Below are 23,906 nucleotides of genomic sequence, written 5' to 3'. Positions count from 1 at the left end.
ATTAATTAAAAGGCATTTGCATTTTGAGTGCAGGGTCACAATAATCTCAATAGCAATTGGGTTTCAGTTGGCCTAAGCCGGATTCTTAAATACCGCGACGCCGCGAGATATGCCATGAAAAATCTAAACAAAAATCTCTTGGGCAGATACTTTTTTTTTCGTGAATTTTTTAAAACTCAATTGGACCCCGCGTTCTTAGGTTTCTTTGTGAGTTATCAGCTATGCTCTAGCTAGTCGCATGGAAGAGCTCGGTAAAGACAGTTGCGTGTGAAAGAAGTTGAAAGATTAAGATTCCATTTCTGTAAGCATATGAAAAACGATTCAGTGTTTCAATAGTTTTAAGCCTATGGAATAAATTGTCATCCAAGGACTCTTGGTTTTGAAAAGTGCAAAAGAGTGGTAACAGTGGTAAATTCCCATAAAATCCAGTAATTTGTTTAATACTGACACTAAACTCAAGTAATAGGCGACAAAATTCAATTCTACGTTTGATTAAGGCTTTAACGAAATGAAACTGGAACATTTATAAGGATATTCTCAAACAAAAATTAAATTCAAGAAGTTATTTTAAAAATACTCTTGGATTCTCTTCTTTCCATGCTAAAACTAATTGAGAATCACAACTAAACAACAAGAGCAAGACTCTTGGATTTCCCTTATTTAATGCTATAACTAGTTAAGAATCACAACTAAATAAACTTTCACTGTGGGTTATAGAAACAATATGGACTTTATCTTATAATGTTATTACTCAACATGTAAAAACTAAAGGGTTTAGGCACTTGTTAGTTTTGGGTAATTTAGTAATTTTCTATTTTCAGTCTAGTTTAACAGATAACCCTACTAAGTATTTAGTGTAGCAACTGTTAGATGCGGGAATCAGTCTAAATTATGACCAAGTCTTTAAATCACTTTCAACACGTGTCAACAACTTTCGGCTATCTCCAAAACCTCCGATAATAAGAATTTTTATTAGGATACAAAATGAGTTTGCTCTTAACATTTAACAATTATGTAGATAATATGCTTCTATTTCTTTTTGTTTAGACAGCGATACGTATATTTAACTATTTGTTTGAAGATTTCTTAGAAGTATAAACATTTTTATTTTGATGTCTTGCACAGTGATACGAAATGGCTTAAATGTCTCACGAATAATTGTTACATTGAACTCATATAGCATATATGTATGCAAGCAAAAACAAACGAAATCAGACAATATTCTTTATCAGCAAAATGCCGAAAGTCCCATAAATTTAATTTGTGATAATTGCATTTAAAAAGTCTGCGTAATTAATTGCTTAATGAATTGAGATTGATGTAATTGAAATATTTTAAATAATATACATCTATCTACTGCTTGTAAATAGTTCAAGGTTGACTTCCAGTCCCAATCCCAATCAAAATCAAAATGTTTTCTGAATTTCAGTAAAAATTGTGATATTGTGTGATTTTTATTTAGAACTTCTTTACCAAATGCACCTGAGATAGAATATACATATGAGTCCTCACTACCAATTTCGTTCTAATTGTTTCAATACACGAATAAATTAGATTTAGAATAAAAACAAAAAACAAATGAATTCTCTTAAAGTAATACTGAAAAACTGACTTTTCTAAGTTGTAAAATTTCTTAAATATGTTTGATTGGTTGATGTGAATCTTTGAAATTACTAATTAATAAGGTGATGATATATTGGACTACGAAAATACTTTTCAAAAATAAACTCGAATAATCATTCTCCAAAAAACGTCAAGAAATTGATCGATGACTCGTTTTTGACTGATGGCTTGATCTTGATCATATTTGTCACAGGCATTAATGATGTTATTAAACTTAAATAAAAGGATTTTTAATAAATATTATAACGGTCGAATCACAGATATACAAGCCGATGTTTTGGCACTTTAGACTTTAGGTGGAATAAGTTCACCCAGACCGACGAACATGTTTATAAGAAGATGCTTGTCGAAGATGCTTCATTCTATGCGTATACGCTTTTTGTAAAACACCTCAGTATTTAAATAAATTTATAATAATTACACTAACCTCTACTAATTGTTTGAATCACACCAAACCTTACAGTCTATTAATATTAATTTATTTTATTTTTTTACAATGTTAGTGACAATGAACTCCTCTGAACTTAATAAGCTCGTTATTTACATAGTTTCTTATGATAATAACTACTATCTTACTATAACTCTTATCAAAATCTTCACACGTGCCTACTTAAAATTTAACTAATTTCCAAAAGTTACTCTATATGAGAAGCGTTATATTTCATGAATACATTGAAATGTCCAAACGAGTTATTCGATTCTTTTAATTTCTTATTCACTCAACTCGTTTGAACGAGTTCATAATAGGCTAGTTACTTCTAGAATTTGTGGGTTAAGTTAATCGATTATAACAACTCAAAGGACGATCATGTCCTACTTGCCTTTTGTTTCTTTTGCCAAATAACTCGGAGTGACAATTACTATTTCTAAATAAGAGTGAGTTCCATTTGGTTTAGTTTCTATTCTATTCGTTTGCCTAGCAAATAGAGAATTCTTTTTGTCAAACATCAAATGTCTACGATTTTCAAGTTCATTGAGTTATTTGCTTAATGAATGTACTCATTCACAATACAATAAATGTTTGTTCATCAAACCTTGAGCTAAAATTAAAATATGTTAAGTTTAAGACATTGAGTTGCTAATAGAAATGAGAAAGTATTTCTAATTGAAAGACAAATTTATATGTTTTCATTTCCCTGACGAGCCTCCGCAGGTATCGCATCTAGAGAACATCTCGAATTATGACCAAGCATGATTAGATACATACATATGTATATTTACCAGATCTGGTGAGAAACCAAACGCTTTTCAGAATTGACTCAGAGGTGGTCATAACAAAGAGAAGGTGGGGTGGTTTGTGTGGATTTAGTTTAGTAAATATTTTGTTCCCTGCCAACGGCATTTGTTTATTGTAAACATCTTATCTTAAATTGTTTTTGATTGTTGTTTTCGGGGGTATATAAGATATCTGCCTTACTGGGCCTTTTCTCATCTGGTTAGACTAGCATTTCAGCTTACTGTTTTGTCCCCAACTGCGTGCATTTCATTTGATATACATTTTTGTTCCCAAAACTAGTCTAACTAGTCTAAATACTCCAAAACTATGGATGCTACAGAGTACGAGAAGTTAAACAGATTGATGGAAATCGAGCAGCAGAGGAAGCGGCCATGTGTCATCTATACCACAAATGAGGATGAGGTAAATCCAAGTGAAAGATGGTCCTTGTAATTTGATTAATTGATTACTATTGATGCATTCAGCTCAAACTCGACTATCAAGATGGGGAATCCACGACGACACCGTCCACACCCGTTGAAGAGCGGGATCAATGGAGTAAGGGTGTTGAGTTTCTTTTTTCCTGCATAGCTCTGTCCGTGGGTTTGGGCAACGTTTGGCGATTTCCCTTTATTGCTCTGGAGAATGGAGGTGGCGCATTTCTTATACCCTATGTGATTGTCCTATTGCTGATTGGGCGACCTGTTTACTACTTGGAAGTAATTGTTGGACAGTTCTCAAGTCGTGGCTGCATCAAGGCTTTTGACCTGGCTCCCATTATGAAGGGTAAGTCATCTATAAGTCTTCTCTCACAAATCCTTTTTCATTTTCTTCTCGTTAAAGGCATAGCCTATGGTCAGGTGTATTCCACTGCATTGGCCACCACTTACTATGCCTGCATTATGGCTCTGACTATACGCTATTTGGTGGCTTCTTTTAGTGAGGTTCTACCCTGGACTTATTGCCTAATCGAATGGGGCAGTCAGTGTGTGGCAACTGGAGCATCAGGTAATGGCACTGACCTTAAGCATGGAGTCTCTTCAGCGGAATTGTATTTCACGTAAGTCTACGCTTGATTTGTGAAACAATTGAGAAATTCAAATATTGGATTTCTATTTTACAGTCAAACTGTGTTGAGGGAGCCTCTCGATTTGGAGGATGGTTTAGGTTCACCCAGCTGGGATTTGGTTTTGTGCCTAATGGTCACTTGGATAATCATTGCCACTACTCTAATCAAGGGAATACGCAGCTCGGGCAAGGCTTCCTATTTCTTGGCCCTCTTTCCCTATGTCATTATGCTGATTCTGTTGATACGTGCCGTGACTTTACCTGGTGCCTGGCAGGGCATATCCTACTTCCTCAAGCCCCAGTGGTCGCAGTTGCTCAATCCGCATGTCTGGTATGCAGCCATCACTCAAATGTTTTTCTCACTGGCCATTTGCTTCGGGACTCTAGTGATGTATGCCTCGTTCAATGACTTCCACAAGAATGTGCACAAGTGAGTAGTGTCAGATGGAGGAGGAACTGCAGCTAACCAATTTTATCTTTATAGAGATGTAATTATTATCACAACAATCGATTCGTTTACCTCTCTACTGGCTGGCTGCATTATCTTTGGGATTCTCGGCAATCTTGCACATGAGACAAACACCACGGATATCTCTCAGGTGGTTAAGGGTGGGGCCGGATTGGCGTTTATCTCGTATCCGGAGGCCATTGCCAAGTTTAAGTTTCTGCCCCAACTGTTTGCAGTACTGTTCTTTTTCATGTTGCTGGTACTGGGCATTGGGAGCAACATTGGAATGGCTTCATGTGTGATAAATGCAACCAAAGATCGTTTCACGCAATTACCTCACTGGCTCTTGGCCATCGGTTTCTCAGTGTTGGGATTCCTATGCGGCTTGGTCTACATGACACCGGGTGGGCAATTCGTATTGAATCTGGTGGACTTCTATGGATGCACCTTTATTGCCTTGGTCCTGGCTATTGCCGAACTTTTGGCCTTCGGCTGGATCTATGGAGTGAAACGAATTTGCAGCGACATTGAGTTCATGCTGAATGTGAAGACAAGTTTCTATTGGCGCATCTGTTGGGCTATTGTGGCACCGGGTCTGATGTTCTTGGTGCTCGTTTACATGCTGGTCAGCTACGAGCCATTAACATATAGAGGAACCCTCTACCCATCGGCGGCATATGTGGCAGGTTGGGCAATCTGGGGCGTGGGTGTGGCTCAATTGCCCTTGTGGGCCATCTATACCATTTACCAACAGCCGGCGGATACATTCAGCAAGGTGAGTTCATTCCGAATTAGTCTCTGTTGGAAAAAGTAATGTGTAATTCTGATTTAGAAATTGAAACTGGCCATTCAACCAACTACCAACTGGGGCCCACGTCACCCACAATTATTTGAGGCCTATATCCTTCATCGCAAACGCCAATCGGAGGTCCAAACGCAATCCGGAAGTTTCTTTTTTAATAATATCTTTGGTTAATTCAAGGGTTTTATTAGTTTGCTTTTATTTATTAAGTAAGTGCCCAACGCTTGGAAATTTATTTTACTTTAATGCAAATGAAGCTTTAATTTTGACAAATAAGCTAAATAGTTTTAATATTATATTATATTTATAAATATATGTGTAATCCTTAAGTTTGTTGTATTTCACAGCAAGTGTTTCTTATCAATTAAAAAGTACTAATGTATTAATTAGTGGGAATATTTAATGCTGCCATTAAGCCACATCCTCTTGTCTTTGACTATGTGAGACAAATTGATTATAACCGAAAGATTATTAAAAAGACAAGAAATGAAATAAAAATTAAACCAATTGTTACAAATTTTATACTATTTTTGTTGTTTGTTTTTGCTGGTATTTTGTATAAATTTTAAAGCTGATTTATAAATTACCCTATCGACCAGCATTACTCTTAATTTGACAAAAAATCGTTTTTGGGATACTTTGACACTTATAGGCAGGAAGGGAGGATGTAATCCAAAAACTTGCAAAAACTATTGCCTACATTTCAGCGTAACTTGTTTAAATTTTAAAATTGAGCTATGTCAATTTAATTCCTTATGTATCGTCTTTCATGAAAGTTTTATTAATTATCCACGTTTTAACTTACATGTACATATTTTGAGGCTTAATATTTGTGTACATGCTATGAGACTTCAAACCAGTTTTATGGCCCTAATAATTAACTAGTGAAGAACAATTTGCTATTCCGTCGAATTGTAGGCCAGTAAATTGCCTTTTATTGACAGTATTCGTGAAATGAAAAGCCTTTTTTTTTTGCAATGTTTACCAAAACTACTGACAATTTAAATGTTAAAAACAAACAACATTCATTTAATTTTCTGTTAACAAATTGGTGAAGTAGTTGTAACACAAAGAAGAAGGGGCTTCCGACTCCATAAGTATAAGAAAACTAGCATAAGAATATATTGCTGATCAGCATAATCAACCAAGATAATATATAAACTGGTCACAAAATCTGACTATGGCCATTAGGTCTAAAAAAACGTTTATCTATCTACATGAATTTGAAATTTAAATCAAACCTTGAGGTATTTTCTGAAGAAGATTATTTCAAAGGCAGCACAAACAGGTGTCAAGTTCTATTATCAGCATTTTTTGCTGGTTTCAAGACGATTGACTGAAAAACGTTTTCATTTGTTACAAAATGTTTTAAAATTTTTCATTATTAATTCCACGTGTCGCTGCGACAGAGCTATTTAAAATAAACACGAGAGGATGCAAAACTTTATAAATTATGAATATAAGCGTATTGATCACCTATATATGTAAAAAAAGTAATCCAAAGCCGAAACAAACAGTTACCTTTTTCTATTTCCTAATAAGGGTGAAAGGAAATTGCAAAAGAAGTCATCAATTTGTGTTTGCTCCTCTTTACAAACGAAAGCAAAGATAGTGAAATTAAATAAAACTAATTAACTCGTCCTGCAGACATCGGTATCCAATGCTCCAAATAAAATATTTGCTTCAAATTTAAATGTATTACTAAATGTACATGACATTTTATTTTCATCTAACAAGGAAAGCAAATTCCTTCTCTCTATAAGAAAATAATGTAAAATAGTTCCAAAAAACATTTCCAGTTATTTTTTATAAATTTTACAGTTAATTTATAAATATTTTTTTTTTGGTTGGTTGTCTTTTTTTTTGGTTTTCATTATTGTTACACAAATTAAACGAGCCGCACGAATTTGTATAAATTTTAAACAAGTTTTGCCTACGTCAAACTTGTTGAAAACAAATTTTCAAAAATCGAAATGGCTTGCATATAAATATACCTGTTAATAATTTGCAGTTGCCACGAAAATATTTGAAATTTGTCAATAAGTTATTTTAGCTTATTTCCCAAGATGACTTGGTCAACAGAGAAGGATCAGTGGCTGCCTTAAGTCAGCTAAATCACTAAAAAGTAAATAAATTTCTAAGAAGATTTTAAAGAGTCAGTATTGAATTCCTTAATGAATAATTTTTTAAGGTTTTATAATTGAAAAGAAATAAAAATCTTTGAAAAACATAAAGAAAGTGTTAAGAAATTTTAAGAATGTCTTTAGAAAACCTAAATCCAGCCCTAAAAAAAAAATACATAGATGTTTTATATTCGCCTTATTTGTATTATATGTTTAACAACAAGTAGGATATAAGCCATTGCAATCTTAATAGGGAATTGTCCATACAAAATGTTTTTGTGGCTTCTAGTATTCTAAGTGAAAAGTGGCTTAAATGACAAAGAACAATTCGTAAGAGCTAAAAAGCCCTCAAACAAAAGAAAGAGGAAAAACAAAATTCACCCCATCAGAAGGCGCTCAAGGACACCTTTAGATAAAATCTTAAATAACCTTTATAAAGCCCAGATCCCCATAAATCAAATTAACTAGGCGTACTCGAAAGGTCAGGTGAGTTTGCGCTCTTAAAAATGAGTTGACATGATAATCGATAGGCAAATGCCGTTTGAACTGCATTTAACAGAGCTCTGTTAAAGTTGGCGCGCATTCGAAAGTTAGATCGTCTTTGATGCTGTTGATGTTGATCGCGACAAGACTTTCGCCTGTCTTGTGTTGCATATATTTGGCAGACTTTGATATACCATTTCAATCTATGGGTGCATGGTATGGCAACAAATCATATTGTTGTTTTCGGGGCCTGCCGCTACGCTTTAATGCTTTAAACAATAGCAATTATTTGCAATTAATGCAATTCACAGCTATATACTTATAAAAGTGAACACATTTCGAAATATTGGACTGCAATAATAAGGCAAATCACGATAGACCCACACATAATAAATTTCCAATGCAATGACGTTTATTTTTGTCGCTGGTTGCGCTTCAATTGCAAATGAAGACAAAAACAAAGAAACAAAAAAAACTATAGTTGTGGTAACACACACACACACACACACATGTGCTTACTAACAATGTTTTCAAATTTTTGAACAATTTATGACAGCAAAGACGGGAGATGGGGAATTGTATTTTAACGAGCTTCCCCTCTCCATCTCCTATATATTGTGGAGTGGCGTGTGCTGTGGTGAGGGGGAGGCGCGGTGCGGTTGACGTGAGGTGAGTGGCATGGAGTGTTGGCCATTTCCTGCAATTATTTGCTGTGATGCAATTCCTCAAAATAAAACTTGCATAATGAACTGGCCAAGAATTGCCAGAGGTGGCAACTAATAAAAATAACAAACCAACCAACCAACTACAACTGGTTTTTCATTCATTTCCATTTCTCTGGCTATTACACTCGTTCGTTCAGTGGGTCGGCTATGGTTCAGTTGTAATTATTTTCACTTTCACTACCGTAATGTATTTCCCCTCCATTCTCCTTTCTTAAGAAATATTAAGTGATAATTTGCAGACGGTTTTGACATACTTCCGATATAATTGTTCCTTTTAGATCGTCTATTGTATGTGCCCGTTTTCAGTCAATTAATCAAAGATCGTGTTTCAGGTTTCTTTAGCTTATAATTTAAATAATGGAAAATTCGTATAAACTAAAACAATGATAAAAGTATTAACACATTTGGCTTAAAACTTAACTACAAGATCTTCACGTTTTCTTTCTTTCTTTTGAAGTAGCTAGTTCGTTTTGTCCTCTCACTGGCTACTTCCAACTTCAACGTCTTCTCCACATCCGCCTTCTGCTCTGGCATCTTCTCCTCCTCCTCATCCGCTTCGTGTCTCCCAGGTTCAACGTCCAGCTCAACGTTGCTTGGTGAATTAAGACTTGCTGTTAGTGTCTTGTTTTGCTCGTTCTTTATGTTGTTCCTCCTTGTACTCGCTTTCTGTGCGACTTTCTGTTTCGACATCTTCAACGGCTCGTCCATTTCCTAATAGTGATGACCATATCCTCCATGATGCTCCTCATGATGGTGATGCTTGAAAATTGGCACCTCAACATGATATTTGTGTGGCACCGGTGTTTCCTTGTGTACGGGGAATTTGACCTCCGAATAGACGGGAATTTTTTTCTCAATTGGAACCTTTACCTCATATGGTACAGGAACCTCCACGGTGTAAGGAATTTTCTTTTCAACGGTGTACGGCTGAGGTACGGGCACCTTGATTAACAAGTTAAAATATATATACATATAGTGATTGATATAGATGTAGATATTGATATATTCTTACCTTGATATGGACTGGATATGGTTTCTCGACTTCTACTTTGTAAGGCTTGTCCACGGGCACCTTGACCTCGTATGGAACCTTTTTCTCAACAACAACTGGATAGGGTTTTTCTACCTCAACGTCATAGGGTTTCTCCACCTGTTATACGAATACATGCATTTAATTCAAGCCTATATTAACCTATTTTGGGGCTTGAATCTTACCTCAACCTTGTATGGTTTCTCGACCTCAACTTTTTCTTCAACCGGAACCTTTTTGATGATTTCTATGGGTCTTGGGACTGGTACCTCGATTTTAACTTCATAAGGAACTTTCTTTTCAACCACGTAGGGCTGTGGAACGGGCACCTTGACCTCATAGGGAATTTTCTTGATAACGGTGTAGGGCTGAGGCACGGGGACTTTCACTTCATAGGGCTTATCAACGGGAACCTTGACCTCAATTGGAATTTTTTTAATGACTTCGTAGGGCTGGGGAACATGGACAGGCACTTTGACGTATTCCTTGACATGCACGGGTACTTTCTTTTCCACAATGTATGGTTGGGGAACCTCAACCTTCACTTCATAAGGGATTTTCTTCTCCACGGTGTAAGGTACGTGCTTTGTCACTGTGTACGGTACTGGCACCTTTTTCTCGATGGTCACCGTCTTGATGTGTTCATGATGATAATGATGATCGTGACCGCCGTAATCGCCCAGATGCAGACCGCGCTTCTCCACAGTCTTATCATCGGCGGGGGCGGCAGCCTTGGGATCCTCTATGGCGGCGCAATGGGCCATTGCCACGCACACGGCGAGACAAGGAAGAACGAACTACATGTGTGGAAACGAAAAAAGGATCAGGGATAAGTCCACCGTTAAAAACTCGCTCAAGCAATCACACTGAACAGAACACACAAAGCACAATGATCACTGTCAATTCATTTCTTTTTACCATTCGCATTGTTGAGCTGCTGCTTTGACGTCTCACGAAGGGAACTTTTTCTTTTTTACCACTCTGTTACACCAATAACAAGATACAAGCTGGTACTGATTCGTTTTAGCGCTGCATTCAGCTTTTTATACTTGGCCCCAAACGAAAGAAACGAAACGAAACGAAAAAAATGAAAAAAATTGGTCTATCTCGCAACGCAACGCAATTCACATTCGCAACTCCTCACAAAGCTTGGCTTGGCTTGGCTTAGCTTAGCTTTTCGGCGAAGGAGAAGGGGCTTAGAGTAATGAAAAGTCAGCGGGATATGAAGGAGGGAACGGGGAAACTGCTTGCCCAGAGGATTGAGGTATTATATGAAAACTAGTTTCAATTTGGCTTGGTGAATGCCAGGAGTCGTCGTCGTCGTCGTCGTCGTTTGTCGTTGTCGATGTCAGTCGTGGCTGTCGTCTTATATTACAGCAAGGTAATCGGTTCATTATCCTCTCGAAACAATAGCTAGGAAGTATAACCCATATAACCATAATTCCCACAATCACAACAATGTTGCCTTTTTTTGATTTACTTAACAATGAGAATGTATGACAACAATTATTGAATTTCAAATATTAGTTTAACCAAAAAGCTTCCGTTAGGTAGATATGAACATATGAGCATACATATGAGATGCTCGTCGAGATGAGGGGGCAGCGATTATGTAAATGTTATTGACATGGTGGTAAATCAAAAAAAAAAAAAACAAGCGGCAAACAACAACAAAAATAATAAAACCATGTGGTAAGTGACAAGTGGCAAAAATGAAAGATCATCCCACGAATAGTTTACACTCTATAGGAAACAAGATTTAACTTTACTGTCGATCGTTTTGTAGAATTTGAATTTATTTTTGTCATCCATCTTACCATATTTCGATCGCTTTCAAGTTCTCTTGAAGTTCAAGACTAAAACTAGCTGTGAATTACATTTAAATTAAGCTAAAAAGATGCAAAGCCACAATTTATTTTTTGGACTTTACAAAAATTGTAAAAACCTTTAAATCTAAAATGTACCAATCTTTAGTAGTTAGTTCTAAAAATCAATTGATCAACTTTCCTGGTTTTCTCCAGCTGTACTTTACTTTACTTTTAATCGTACTTTAATGGCATCACAACATAAAAATCTTCATCAAATATGTTTCAAATATATCATAAAGAAACTCTTAAAACACACATATGACAAATTTTGGAATATCTTGATCTGGTCAATTGCTTTTCTGTATTTAGAGCATTAATGCCCACCGTTCCCCTTAGATGTATCCTTGAATTCCTTCCTTATAATCCCAAATATGAAAGAAATAATTACAAGTGGGACACAGTAAACTTGAACTTTTAGAATATTCAACTTTTAGAAAGTGTTTTGGGGCTGATGTTTTAAGTTTCATTTATCATCTTTTATGATAAATCGACTATACCTTTTCAGCTATAGTGTATAACAATACAAGAAGGTTAAATCTCCGCACAATGCATTATTATGCATTTGCATTTCGGTTATGGTTATTTAATATTTTCATAAATTTTACAACGTTTATCATATTTCTTCTTGTTATTTTTATGGGGTCACCAACAACAGCATCAAGTGGATGGGGTAACAAAAGATCTAGTTAAGGGTTTTTGTATTCAGTTTTTGTGGTTAAAGGTTATGGGAGAGTTGCTAGAGTCTTTTTTTAGTCTATGTCTATGGATCGTCTATTATTACCGCCTCGATCTCGACGGCATGTCTTGATATATCTATAAGTATAGTATGTTGTATGTATGTGTTATGTGCACTTTTTTTTCCTTTGTGCAATCGGCGCTCAGTCATAGTCATTAAATTGAAAACACACTCACGGATTACTACTACCACTATTACTACCCACTTGGCCACTATATTTTCCAAATCCAACCGAAAAAACCGAAATGTAGCAACAATTGTTTAAAACTTCGAAACTTCAAAGCAGACAGACACGCGGAAGATAAGTAAGACCGAAAACGAAGCGAAACCGAAACGAACGAACCCGCTTTAAGACCCACCATTTACATGCCTATTCTATTTCATAATCCGCAAAAAAAAGAAAAAAAAAAACCAAAACGCAAACTGCAAAAACTTTTCGCTTACTAATTGCCCATGCCTAAAATATTTGTAATTAGTTGTTAAGCTTATTTATTGTTCAAGTCTAGTTATTACAAATTCTTGCACTGACGACGTTTAACGGCTGAAAAACAGGCAGTGTACATTTTGGTCAATGACCTTCATTTCACTTCATAAACCAATCTCCACTATTTATCTCTCGGCTTACTATTATCTCTTTGGTACGTCGTTTGCTTCATTTGAATCTGAATATCTGTATCTGTGTAAAGGAAGGGGTAAATTGCAACAACCTTGACCCAGTCATTGTTTATGTTATTGTTTTTCCCTTTTTTTTTTGAGTATTGTGTGTAATTGTTAGTTAATTTTTTTTATATGATTTAAAACATCATAAATAACTGAAAGTTAATCAGTTAATACAGATGTATAATAAATTGAGTGCTCTTATATAATTTTCTCTTAACCAAATCCTTGAAGATGTCAGTTTGGCTCAGGAAATGGTGCATTATGCACTTAATCAAGTGAAAGGCCATTTAATATAAAGTGGCATAAATCAAGCTTCTTTTCCTATGTCTAAAAAGCCACTGATATTGAATGCAAAATACATTCAACTTTTTTAAGTTATTTAATTTAATTGAAATATACATATTGCATTCTTAGATGAAAAATTTAAAACGTAGGAAAGTCATTTAAATTTAACGACTATTTTACTAACAGACACACTGTTAACTTTACAGAAGAGGTCACCCTAGTTATCGGTTTATTGCAATAACATATCGACTGCTGTTATCGGAAGAAATGTTTTCAATTATTTTTAAATCATTTTACGTATAATTTTCAAGTAAGGTTTTTTGATTTAATATTTTGTTACTTGAAGTTTTAAAGTTAACTTAAATTTGTAATTGTTTGCTATTTCTTAAGAAGACTTTTATGATAAAGTTGTCTGAATGTTTACTGGGTGTTTGTTTTCGATAGGTTTCATCGATGGTTTACCAGCTCTAAAAAGCAAGTCATTCCGGCATTTGCAATTCTCACAGGGTTTATTTGTGTTAAGAGGCATAAAAACTATAGTAAGCGTGTGTACAGAATATATTTATAACAAATTTAACGTTTTCAAAACTTGGGCTTGCAGTTTCAAGATGTTTCTTACACGCTCCGAATACGACAGAGGCGTAAATACCTTCTCACCCGAGGGCCGACTCTTTCAGGTAGAATATGCTATTGAAGCAATTAAACTTGGATCCACAGCTATTGGCATTTCCACAGCAGAAGGTAAGCAAATGAAAGATTACTTCAAATTGTTAGTTTCATATCTTACCTCCGTTTAAGGTGTTGTTTTGGCTGTGGAGAAGCGCATCACATCATCGCTAATGGTGCCCAGCACTGTGGAGAAAATTGTGGAAGTGGATAAGCATATTGGTTGTGCCACCTCTGGTTTGATGGCCGATGCTCGCACTTTAATCGAGCGGGCTCGTGTCGAGTGCCAGAACCATTGGTTTGTCTACAATGAACGCATGTCCATCGAGTCTTGCGCCCAGGCTGTTTCCACCTTAGCCATACAGTTTGGTGATAGCAGCGATGGCGATGGCGGTGCAGCCGCTATGAGCCGTCCATTCGGTGTGGCAATACTCTTTGCTGGCGTTGAGAATGGCAAACCTCAACTTTGGCACATGGATCCATCGGGAACTTATGTACGTCATTCGGCTAAGGCGATTGGTTCTGGCTGTGAGGGTGCCCAACAGAATTTAAAGGACAAATATACCCCAGAAATTTCTCTCAGTGATGCCATTGATCTGGCTCTAGACACACTGAAACAGGTTATGGAAGAGAAATTAAATTCAACCAGTGTCGAAGTGATGACCATGACACCACAAAAGGAATTCTACATGTTCACAAAAGAAGAAGTCGAGGAGCACATTAACAAATTGGCGTAAATCAATAGTTTTTCATACAAATACTAATATTTTTGATTTAATAAAGGGATTCTAAATCGATGGAAAGAGATAAGATTTATGAAAAAGTCATCTCAGTTTTCTTTGTGCTCGTAGCCCTGAAGGTCTTTATAAATACATAATCTTAAGTTTTCAGAGCTTTGGTTTTCAATTAAATTCGTACCAACCACTTAAGGAGGTGTATCTATATACACTGGCTCTGGTAATTTTTTACAGTTTTTTCTTACACTACTAAAATTGTAACCAAACGACTAAGTAACAAAACTAAGAAGTTTATTTCTGTCAACGTCAGTTTTTTTAAATTTAAATTTTTAACAAAGTGGCGACGTTTCAACATATAAAACCGTTTTCGGGCTAACTTTTTTATTTTATTTTAAATAATAAAGCTACATAATATCGAAGTTATTTAGTACCTTAGCCGTTTCTATGGGAGATAAATGTATGATATAGTGGTCTGATCTGTCTGAATACGAGATATACCACCTCTGCCAAAATAAAAAGTTTCAGTGCTGTAGCTTTAATAGTCAAGATGAAGTCATCTCGTCTGTCTGATCAAGAATATATACACTTTATATAGTCGAAGAATCGTTCTTGTATGCGTTCCACACTTCTCACCAAAATTAATAAACCTTTTTGCGAGGATTTAACAAAATTCAAGGTCATATGTTTATTAGTTAAATCATTTTTAGCTTTCAATTCAACAATTCGTCCAAACAACTTGCCGCCATCGATCCAAAAAATAATTGCACATCTATTTTATATACATTTGACTTTATTTTTATATATTTTTGCATGTATATATATATATATATTTCCTTTTTTATGATTATTTGCTATATTTTTTTTTATTATCGCTTGGTTTGTTTTCGATTACTACATTATCTAGTTTTTTTTTTAAAATGATTTATAAATCTGTATGCTAGAAAATTGTTGAGCATAATAGCTTTTAATTAAGGAATTAACTATGTTAATTCTCACACTTTTCAAAGGCAAATCATAAAGAATATGAATCTATATATATTTATCTATATATTTCTTCGATGCGCACAGACTTGAATTTTCTTTTGTTTTTGTTTTTCCTAGAATGCAAAACAAATAATAATGGATAATGCAAAAAATTGTACAACTAATATGATTACGAGTGTATATATGTAAATATATATACTAAATAGATGGATGCGATTAAGGTAAAAAATAGGGAAGACAAAAAACAAGAAAAATAGAATGATTTGTTATACTATATCATAGACGAGTATATATCAATATACAACATATTTAAAGTATTAAAGGATAAACCGTTGCAAAAAATTATTACATAAGATCGGATATATATATAGCTATTTAGCTTTTTCCTTTCTCAGGCAATACATTTTGTAGGTATCCTGTTTTTTTTTTTGTTTGTTTTTGTTTTAAGAGCATTCACAATGGTTTTTGTTTTTACATCACACATAATATATATCTATGTATATATGTATATATTTAATTTTTGTTTTTTTAGGTTTGATGCTCGCCCCCGCTGGGACTGCTATTTGTTGTTGTTGTTGTTGCTGTATTGGTGTTATTATTGGTGTTATTAATATTATTGTTGTTGTTGGTTGTCATCGTCGTCGTCACTGCCGTCGTAGTCGTTGACGATGATGAATTGGTGTTTGAATTGGATCGCAACATAAAACGCGATAAACTGGTATTTGGCTCACTGAGCGAATAGATTTCTGCCTCGAATACTGGTGGACATTCCATATTAGGGTAGTCCGGTGTGGCAGCCTTTGAGTCCACCGAATTATTAGTGGACATTATTTTGGGTGTGCCTCCAGTTGCTACAACTGATGAGGCCGATGGAGCTACTGATGATGCTGTTGACATTGAATCCTCTTCTTTGGTGTTGCTGCTGGTTGGTGGCGGTGGTGCTGGCGGCAATGGCGGTTGCAAAGATTCCGATGAACATAAATTGGTTGTTACAGGATAACCACGATAGCCACCACCTGTTTGGGCTGTGGGAAAGGTGATTTGTGAAAAGATTTCTGTATCCCCATCATCGGGATCTGCACTGCTCGGTGGAGTCACAACTGGCAGAGGTGGGGTCTGCGGAACATGGTGATGATGATGGTGGCCAAAAAGTGTACGGTGCAACCTAGGAGAACCCAAAAATCGATTCTCCTTACTTGTTTTTGTGGGTGTGGCACTTGTCGAGGATGATGAGGATATCGATAGCTTGGAGAATATGGGAATGGGTGCAGAATTCTTACGATGAGCATCGTATTTGGTTCCTGTAATTTTTTCCCTCAAATCTTGATTATATGTCTGACTTTTCTTAATACTCGAGGATGTTGTGGGTGATGAAATTTGGCCATCTAGATGATGATTTGATTTGGATTTCATTTTTAAAGGCAGAGTCATGGTCATGGCATTACCAGCAGATCCTGCTGCTCCGCCACTCAATGCTGAATTTTTGGTAAATGGAAATCTGCGATCACTGTGTGACTTTACTTTGTTCTTCTTTTGCAAATCCGTGGAAGAGGATGAGGATGTTTTACTATTGTTGTTATTGCTGCTACTAGAGCTTTTATGTAGAAAACTGGAGAATTGCATGTGAAAATGTTTGGAACGATTTGATGTCTGATGATGTGGCTGCTGCTGCTGCTGTAGATGCTGAGAATTGGATGATGATGAACTTGGCTCATCTCCACATATTTGCTCATAGCCGAAATCTCTCAATTTCTGACCCTCTTTAGTGCGGGTTCTTTTAATGCTTTCATCGTCGGGTTTAAAGCTTATCTCATAGTCAGGAGTCTTGGGTAGGCTAACACTTTGAATTTTGGGTAAGTTTTCTGGTGCCTTTGGTGGTTTTGCTATACTTAAACCACTTTGTTGGCTCGCTGTTGATTCTGTTCGCATATGCTTGTGCTTCTCCACGCCGAGATGAACACGGTTATTGTACATCTCTTGGGCTTCCTCCTCCTGTTTGCGCAACATTAGATCTTTGAGTGTAACAAATCCCTGAGTGTTATGATTGCCATGATGGTCCAAAGGGCCTCCAGCGCTCATTTTGGGAATCAAAGATTTTGAGGTTTGAAAATCAAATTCCACCAGATTAGGATTGGAGGCATGAAGAAAATTACAGGGCACCTTTTTTAAACTGGATTTACTACTTGTGGGACTCTGACTTTGACTCTCCTGACTCTGACTTTCAGCGCTTTGACTCTGACTGTCTTCGGAGCTTTGATGTTGCAGGGAACTGAGTGTCGGTGCCGGGGATAACGGGGGCCCTAAGCCCAACGAGGCTGAAGATTCCATTGAACTGCGACTCGAGCTTCGTGAGAGTTTGGTGGCTAATGGAGTGATCTGAGTGGGCGGCATGGCCGGATCATGATAGCCTGGCGTGTTAGCTCCTATTTGTATGCCAAAGCTACCTCCTGGCACTTTTCTATAGCTTCGATATTGTTCCGTTGGCACCGGGATGTCTCGTGGTAATTTGGCCGAACTACTTTTGGTAAATGTTCCCATGGTGAATTTACGCAATGAATCTAAATAGCCGCGTTCATTTTTAACCGAATGACTCGATAAGGGCGTTCCACCCATGGCAGGTGAAAGATCTTTGCCGGCTGCACCACTAAAACTAGCGCCACCACCATTAGTGCTATTTCCAACAACACCACTTGGTGTATTTTGGGGCGAGGGCGTTGATAGATTCTTAGCCACGACGGCATCATTCTCTTCACCCGAACTATCATTCTCCGAATACAAATCTTTGGCCTCCGTCGAACTAATCGACGGATTCATTTTAAGTGAGGCTTGACTTAGAAATTCTACCCACTGATTGAGAGCATCCAAAGATTCGGCAGCGAAGTAAAAACTCTTTGTGGAATGATAAATCTTAAAAGCATATGGCCTCGAATGGACTTCTTTGGCCAGGCTCACTGTAAATCCCGGCAAAAAGATGACTAAACCGGCGGTTGAACTTTCCTTGCTGCAAAATCCATAGAGTATTGTGTCCAACATAACAAAATATCTGCGCGCCCAATAGGTGACGCCGCGACGATTCTTTTTGCGTCTGAAAACATGCCCCTGGATGTCACCAGTGCCAAGATGCTTAAGATTTGTATTTCTCCGTTTGGCCATTAGGCTGTGCTTCTTTTTCAGTGTTAAAGTTCTCGATTTGGTTGGTGTATGTAGCTCACTCTGATCTGGGGGAGGTGGATCACAGACAATCTGCATACTAGCTGGCTTTGGGGGTGGCGGTGGCACTGTGGGTGGTGTCATCTCTCTCTGCTTACGTGGTCTAGGCGGCGGAGCAGGTGGCGTGGCTAGTAAGAACTCTTTGCGCGGCTCTATGGCTGGCGGTGTGTCGGATTCTTCACCAGAATTATCATAGGCTGGCGTACTGTGGCTCTTGTCCAACCGGCCGCGACGATTTAATACCAATGGTGCATTTATGGCCTGCGCTAGATGATCTTGATCACGGGTAGCCTGATTAATGGCTTCCATTAGGTCCTCTTTATTATCGGCTGTGCAATTCCTTAATGTCTCCAGAGCATCCTCGTCTTCCTCGTCGGCAAATGGTATGGGTTCAAAGGTCTCCAAAATGGTATTTTCCACATTGCATGTGAACTTCTCATTCTTTACCACATAATCCTCCACTTTCATATGATTGTCGAAGCGTACCACTTTGCTAACACCGGGCTTATACCGGTCCCTCTGTTGCTTCACAAGCTCCTCCTCGGTCTGAGATTCTTCGGTTAGTTGCTTCAGTTTCAGGGATTCGTGAAACAAGCGCCTGGCCTTATCCGAACAAGAGTCTCCACTTCCTCCTGTTAATCCAATGCAGGTGGTCGGTCTTGGGGCAATTTCCAAGCCATAACCAAATGAAATGGATTTATCCCTGATACTGGGCGATGAGGGATCACCGCACATTTGATTCACTTTATCCCCAGGCTTGCGCTCATGCCACGAGGGAATCATCACCAGATCCGAGAGCTTTAAACTAAGAAACTCATCACCACATATTGTGTTGCGTCGCTGTAATAAAGCTCTTGGTTTGGGGTAGTAAAGACGTATCTCCCTTGACGCAGAGCCTTTTGGATCTGTGGGTGTGGGTATATCACTGCAACTAGAACTGGAATCCGAGTCGGAACAGTGAGCAGCAGCAGAAACAGCACTTGCTGCCTCCACTTTGCTCGGATTCTCTTCTTCCGTTTGTTTCAGTAGCGTTTTACTTTCGGATGCAATGGCTCCGCCAGGTCCACTTTCTACGCTTCTTACGCCTACATCAGTTCCTGTATGTATTGTGTTCGCTTTTTCCGTATCCAGCGTGAGAAATGCATTCCTAGGACTGGGCAATTGTTGATCAGCCCAACGGCTGGCCATATTTCGTTTCTTACTGGGCAATCTAAATGGTTGTATATAAATTTGGCCAAACATTTTCGTATGTTTGGGTCTCTTTTTCACAGTCAGATGTGTATCTGATTGCAGAGCTTCTCTTAAATACTCCAATACTGTCTTATGTTGCCATCCCACAACAGTTTGATAGTTAATTTGAACAATCTCATCACCATCTTCGATTTTACCTGAATTATGTGCTGGTGAATTGTATTTAGTATCGGTGACTCTATGGATGCCATTATAGCTGGATTCTATATTAAAACCCAAATCCGATTCACGTTTCTTTAGAGTTACCAACTTAAGTGAGGCTGGCTGCAGCACCATTGGATCGGAAATGTCTTGTATGATGAAATTAGCTAATCTCTCCAAGCGTTCGGCAAGGGCTTTTATCTGGGCAACTGGGCGTTCAGCAAAGCGATCTCTATGCGCTATTGTGGCCAATTCAAGGCCACATCTTAGTACATTTCCGCAATATTCTCTATACATATCCTGCTTGCGAAATGGTGAACGTTCCAGGCTTCCTATCAAAGGTTTCAATGTCGCAATAGTACGAGTTATGTCATGCAGTGTCCTGGTATCGATCTTTGTGCTATCCGCATGATCTTTGGCCAATTCACGATGTAAATTTCGAGCTGCTGTTCCCACATGCAAGGCCATGAACTGGAGATTATCATTTTTTAAATTATAATGCTAAGGGAAAAAAAATTATTTTAATCAAATCATTCTGTCTCCTTTTCCCAACAACCTCTAAATGACTACTCACAAAATTTCTCAAATTCTCTACAGCTTCGAGGACAATTTCCTGATGGCCTATTCTTAGCATTTTCAAATTTTCCAATTCATAAGGCCGTATATTGAGCAAGGCTCGGCCACCAATTTCATTTTTGGAAAATTCATATAAATAGCTTTTCATGGACTCGTCCAGACCTGTAAGTGGGAAAAAAGAAGCGGAAATAATATGAAAGTCGTCGTTGTCGTTGTTGTTGTCTTGGGCAGTGGCTCCTCTCTAGATGCACCTTGACCTGCTATTAAACGCTAAAAAAATTCTGCGTTGTTTTTTGTACCTTTTATCCAGTCTGTCACATGATCCGGAGTCCATTCCGCTATACTTATATAAGCCATTCCAAACGCTTAGAATTGCTAGCCACCACGGACTACACCATTTTCTTAATAATTTAAAAGAAATAAATAAACAATTGATTAAAAGAATTGTTGCGTCCTCCTTTTGCTTCTCTTTCTCCTTCTCTCCTTTGTTGCCAGTGTGTCCATTTCGAAAACGGCCACACCGTAACTGGAAACTATCGATATTATTCATCACTGCAACTGTGGCTTTTTTGTAAACAGCTAAAAATAATCGTAGCCGTTTACCAAAACCAACAACACTTGCCGCCTCACGTTTTTGGTTTTGTTTTGCTTTTCCTAAAAATGGCTTTTGTTGCACTTAGCGAGGCGGAGAAGACATTTATACTGCATGGCGTAGAGGTAATTTAACTAAAGCTATATGAATTAAATAAAAATACATATCACTTATATTAATTACTAGGAGAATTATCGTTGTGATGGTCGTTCGCGACGTGATTACCGTCCCATGGAGTTGGAGACTGGTCTAGTTAGCAATGCCAGCGGCTCGGCACGATTACGTTTAGCCAATACAGATATTTTGGTGGGCGTCAAAACAGAGATTGATGTTCCCGATCCCTTAACTCCGGAATTTGGCAAACTGGAATTCTTTGTAGATTGGTAAGTAGAAATAAAGGATTCCTGGATTATGCATTAATTCCTTTCCCTTTTTAGTTCAGCTAATGCCACACCAGAATTTGAGGGACGCGGAGGTTCTGACTTAGCTCAGGAGCTGATATTGGCCTTACAGAATGCCTATGAATCACCCTTATCCTTTGATTATCGGACTTTGTGCCTTATCCCTGGTCAGCAGTGCTGGAAACTATACATCGACATATTGGTATGTGTTCTAGGAAATGCCAGATAGTAGTCCTTTTGTAATTCATTTTTTGGCTTTTAGATATTGGAGTGCGGTGGCAATCTGCATGATGCTGTGTCCTTGGCGGCTAAAGCCGCCTTATACAACACCAAATTACCCAGAGTGACTGCTTCCTTGCTAGATGCAGGCATTACCGACCTTATTATATCCGATAATCCATACGATTGCACAAGATTAGACATCGACGCGGTGCCCATATTGGTAACAGTTTGCAAGATTGGTGACTATTGTTTGGTTGATCCTTCGGCGGAGGAGGAAGTTTGCAGCACAGTTAGCATGGTGGTGGCCGTATCCATGAAAAATCAAGAGGGTAAGCCACGAAACTGAAATACTCCGAACTCTGGAAAGTTACTTGCTTTTTTTCACAGCATTTCTCTCTGGTTCTCATATGACTGGAGGTGGTTCAATGCATCGTGATACTATGTTAAATTCGCTAAATCTGGGCCTGTCAATTGGTGAGCATCTGAATACACATCTCATTAAAATGCTGAAGCAGGAGGAAGAGCGTGTGGGTCCAAAGCGACCAAAAACTGTTGGTTTTCTTAAATAAAGCACAAGACGCGTTTTGTGGTATGAAAATTTGTATTTTGTTAATAAATTTTCATTTAATTGGGTTTTTTTTTTTTTAGCTTAAACCCTAGTAGAATTTAATTATCAATCAACAGCTAACTAATTGCGTTTCTTATTAGTTTGTTTATTAGCAGTTGCTGGTTTCTTACTTTCCTTGGGTTCCGGCTGTTTCCCTGATAGAAACGAGGTCAGCATATCACTGATCTCAGGCAAATCGTTGGTCATTTTTGGAAATTGCATATTTTCGATTTCTTTTTTTGTCTCTGGATCATTGATCATTTTGGGCAGCACTAGCATGAGTAACAAAGGCAAAACCATCATCAGCACCATAGGGCTGAATAGGAAGTCGGTGATCTGAAATGCATCCAGGATGTCAAGTTATTTTCTTAATCAATTGTATTCGTGATTTTTTTTTTACCTTCCATTGCTCACGTGTTTGGAAGTATTTGAAGCGCATCAATGGCTTCATCCTGAGTGGATATGGCACTTGAATCACTTGAGCTGGTTGAACAAAGTTCACTTTACGAGCGCGAAATTTGCCCTTTGGTGTAATCTCTACTCGAACCTGTTGGACACCAACAAAATTAACCATATAAGTTATGCGGATAGTTTAAGTTTTTACTACAGTACTCACAGGCTCATAGAACACATCTGGATGATGAATCTCTAGCACATAACTACCGGAAGGCACTCCACTAATAATGAATTGACCATCTTCGCGCACATAGCCTCTATATTCGCCATCATTTATAGTTATTGATAAATCCACTTGCCATTTGTTACCCCCAGACGAGAGAGCAGGCATTACTCCTTGATTAGGAGCAATTGAACCGCAGCTGCAAAATAAAAAGAATATCAATTATGAAGTAATCTCTTAGCTAAGTGTATGTATATCTTATCATCGTAGTAGTCCGTAATAAAGTCAGCATTTTGAACACGTAAGCCTTGTTTTTGGCTTTCCGTTCCGACTCAAAGGTTCATCCTCAACTCACCAATTTTCTGGTGTAACCACACGTCCTTCGATCGTATACAGACCCGAGACTTCGTCCACTAAATCGTCTTGCCCAATAGCATATCCGATTAACGCCACTACCAGCAGTAATTTTAACCACATTTTCTATTTATTTTAAAGCTACAATCTGAATATAATTAATTTTAATTTATTTTTTTTTCTTGTGAAAAAATCACCTGTCAATTGGTAGTAGTGATGCTCGCTTGACCGATTACATGCAGTTTAGGAGCGTTTATCGATAGACCGATAGTTAACGTCCATTCTGTGTAACTTATCGATAATGTTGTGTTATTTCAAATTGAAAAATTGTTTTTTGTTTAGTTTTTAAACTAATCACATTGGTGGTTATATTCAAAATGTTACAGCTAATATATGTATTTATCATGATTTAGCAAGGTTGCCAGAATTTGGCATATGTATATGTAATAGAAATTAATTTATCACGATTTTTGGTTTAT

General features: G+C 37.4%; 6 protein-coding genes across 8 annotated transcripts; 3 read left to right on the top strand and 3 right to left on the bottom strand.

Moving 5' to 3' along the window:
- Nucleotides 1-270: 270 nt before the first annotated feature.
- LOC137576727 (sodium-dependent nutrient amino acid transporter 1-like) lies at nucleotides 271-5,370 on the top strand. 2 transcript variants are annotated; one of them, XM_068289987.1, is made up of 7 exons: nucleotides 271-301; nucleotides 3,140-3,262; nucleotides 3,325-3,625; nucleotides 3,683-3,899; nucleotides 3,963-4,337; nucleotides 4,392-5,130; nucleotides 5,188-5,370. In XM_068289987.1, exons 2-7 carry the CDS (start codon nucleotides 3,167-3,169, stop codon nucleotides 5,329-5,331), a joined length of 1,872 nt encoding a protein of 623 aa, XP_068146088.1. In that variant the 5' UTR covers nucleotides 271-301; nucleotides 3,140-3,166; the 3' UTR covers nucleotides 5,332-5,370. The 2 variants fall into 2 exon arrangements, with proteins under 2 accessions (XP_068146088.1, XP_068146087.1); XM_068289986.1 differs by lacking the exon at nucleotides 271-301 and having other exon boundaries at nucleotides 3,071-3,262.
- A 3,444-nt stretch (nucleotides 5,371-8,814) lies between these two features.
- On the bottom strand, nucleotides 8,815-10,525 carry Vajk4. Its single transcript, XM_068291723.1, has 4 exons — nucleotides 10,437-10,525; nucleotides 9,704-10,315; nucleotides 9,501-9,638; nucleotides 8,815-9,430 (listed from the first exon to the last, which is right to left on the bottom strand). The coding sequence occupies exons 1-4, from the start codon at nucleotides 10,443-10,445 to the stop codon at nucleotides 9,200-9,202; spliced, it is 990 nt and encodes a 329-aa protein (XP_068147824.1). The 5' UTR covers nucleotides 10,446-10,525; the 3' UTR covers nucleotides 8,815-9,199.
- Nucleotides 10,526-13,478: 2,953 nt separating this feature from the next.
- On the top strand, nucleotides 13,479-14,556 carry Prosalpha5 (proteasome alpha5 subunit). The gene is made up of 3 exons (XM_068291725.1): nucleotides 13,479-13,606; nucleotides 13,669-13,808; nucleotides 13,866-14,556. The coding sequence occupies exons 2-3, from the start codon at nucleotides 13,676-13,678 to the stop codon at nucleotides 14,468-14,470; spliced, it is 738 nt and encodes a 245-aa protein (XP_068147826.1). The 5' UTR covers nucleotides 13,479-13,606; nucleotides 13,669-13,675; the 3' UTR covers nucleotides 14,471-14,556.
- Nucleotides 14,557-15,485: 929 nt separating this feature from the next.
- On the bottom strand, nucleotides 15,486-21,107 carry cnk (connector enhancer of ksr). Its single transcript, XM_068291722.1, has 3 exons — nucleotides 20,932-21,107; nucleotides 20,631-20,794; nucleotides 15,486-20,557 (listed from the first exon to the last, which is right to left on the bottom strand). The coding sequence occupies exons 1-3, from the start codon at nucleotides 20,987-20,989 to the stop codon at nucleotides 15,983-15,985; spliced, it is 4,797 nt and encodes a 1,598-aa protein (XP_068147823.1). The 5' UTR covers nucleotides 20,990-21,107; the 3' UTR covers nucleotides 15,486-15,982.
- A 122-nt stretch (nucleotides 21,108-21,229) lies between these two features.
- Nucleotides 21,230-22,480, top strand: Rrp42 (exosome complex component Rrp42). Its single transcript, XM_068291724.1, has 5 exons — nucleotides 21,230-21,349; nucleotides 21,411-21,607; nucleotides 21,662-21,827; nucleotides 21,888-22,176; nucleotides 22,235-22,480. The coding sequence occupies exons 1-5, from the start codon at nucleotides 21,293-21,295 to the stop codon at nucleotides 22,414-22,416; spliced, it is 891 nt and encodes a 296-aa protein (XP_068147825.1). The 5' UTR covers nucleotides 21,230-21,292; the 3' UTR covers nucleotides 22,417-22,480.
- Nucleotides 22,430-23,648, bottom strand: EMC7 (ER membrane protein complex subunit 7). Of its 2 annotated transcripts, XM_068291728.1 has the most exons (5): nucleotides 23,625-23,648; nucleotides 23,429-23,568; nucleotides 23,071-23,272; nucleotides 22,855-23,001; nucleotides 22,430-22,790 (listed from the first exon to the last, which is right to left on the bottom strand). In XM_068291728.1, the coding sequence occupies exons 2-5, from the start codon at nucleotides 23,548-23,550 to the stop codon at nucleotides 22,536-22,538; spliced, it is 726 nt and encodes a 241-aa protein (XP_068147829.1). In that variant the 5' UTR covers nucleotides 23,551-23,568; nucleotides 23,625-23,648; the 3' UTR covers nucleotides 22,430-22,535. The 2 variants fall into 2 exon arrangements, with proteins under 2 accessions (XP_068147829.1, XP_068147828.1); XM_068291727.1 differs by having other exon boundaries at nucleotides 23,429-23,641.
- Nucleotides 23,649-23,906: the final 258 nt, after the last annotated feature.

The sequence above is a fragment of the Drosophila tropicalis genome, unplaced genomic scaffold (assembly GCF_018151085.1).
Source record: "Drosophila tropicalis isolate 14030-0801.00 unplaced genomic scaffold, ASM1815108v1 contig_593, whole genome shotgun sequence".
NCBI lineage: Eukaryota > Metazoa > Arthropoda > Insecta > Diptera > Drosophilidae > Drosophila > Drosophila tropicalis.
This window is presented reverse-complemented; position numbering and strand designations above follow the sequence as displayed.

Excerpts from the sequence above, each read along its gene's own strand:
- EMC7 (XM_068291728.1), bottom strand. The coding sequence starts at position 23,550 with ATGTGGTTAAAATTACTGCTGGTAGTGGCGTTAATCGGATATGCTATT. Across the intron at positions 23,273-23,428 it reads GTGGTTACACCAGAAAATTG|CTGCGGTTCAATTGCTCCTA; the intron begins GTGAGTTGAGGA and ends TTTATTTTGCAG. Across the intron at positions 22,791-22,854 it reads AAACACGTGAGCAATGGAAG|ATCACCGACTTCCTATTCAG; the intron begins GTAAAAAAAAAA and ends GATGCATTTCAG.
- LOC137576727 (XM_068289987.1), top strand. The coding sequence starts at position 3,167 with ATGGATGCTACAGAGTACGAGAAGTTAAACAGATTGATGGAAATCGAG. Across the intron at positions 3,626-3,682 it reads CCTGGCTCCCATTATGAAGG|GCATAGCCTATGGTCAGGTG; the intron begins GTAAGTCATCTA and ends TTCTCGTTAAAG. Across the intron at positions 5,131-5,187 it reads CGGCGGATACATTCAGCAAG|AAATTGAAACTGGCCATTCA; the intron begins GTGAGTTCATTC and ends ATTCTGATTTAG.
- Vajk4 (XM_068291723.1), bottom strand. Across the intron at positions 9,639-9,703 it reads AGAAACCATACAAGGTTGAG|GTGGAGAAACCCTATGACGT; the intron begins GTAAGATTCAAG and ends TTCGTATAACAG. Across the intron at positions 9,431-9,500 it reads CATATCCAGTCCATATCAAG|GTGCCCGTACCTCAGCCGTA; the intron begins GTAAGAATATAT and ends TTGTTAATCAAG.
- cnk (XM_068291722.1), bottom strand. The coding sequence starts at position 20,989 with ATGGCTTATATAAGTATAGCGGAATGGACTCCGGATCATGTGACAGAC. Across the intron at positions 20,795-20,931 it reads TGTGACAGACTGGATAAAAG|GTCTGGACGAGTCCATGAAA; the intron begins GTACAAAAAACA and ends TCCCACTTACAG. Across the intron at positions 20,558-20,630 it reads TAGAGAATTTGAGAAATTTT|CATTATAATTTAAAAAATGA; the intron begins GTGAGTAGTCAT and ends TTTTTCCCTTAG.
- Prosalpha5 (XM_068291725.1), top strand. The coding sequence starts at position 13,676 with ATGTTTCTTACACGCTCCGAATACGACAGAGGCGTAAATACCTTCTCA. Across the intron at positions 13,809-13,865 it reads TGGCATTTCCACAGCAGAAG|GTGTTGTTTTGGCTGTGGAG; the intron begins GTAAGCAAATGA and ends CCTCCGTTTAAG.
- Rrp42 (XM_068291724.1), top strand. The coding sequence starts at position 21,293 with ATGGCTTTTGTTGCACTTAGCGAGGCGGAGAAGACATTTATACTGCAT. Across the intron at positions 21,350-21,410 it reads TTATACTGCATGGCGTAGAG|GAGAATTATCGTTGTGATGG; the intron begins GTAATTTAACTA and ends ATTAATTACTAG. Across the intron at positions 21,608-21,661 it reads CTGGAATTCTTTGTAGATTG|TTCAGCTAATGCCACACCAG; the intron begins GTAAGTAGAAAT and ends TTCCCTTTTTAG.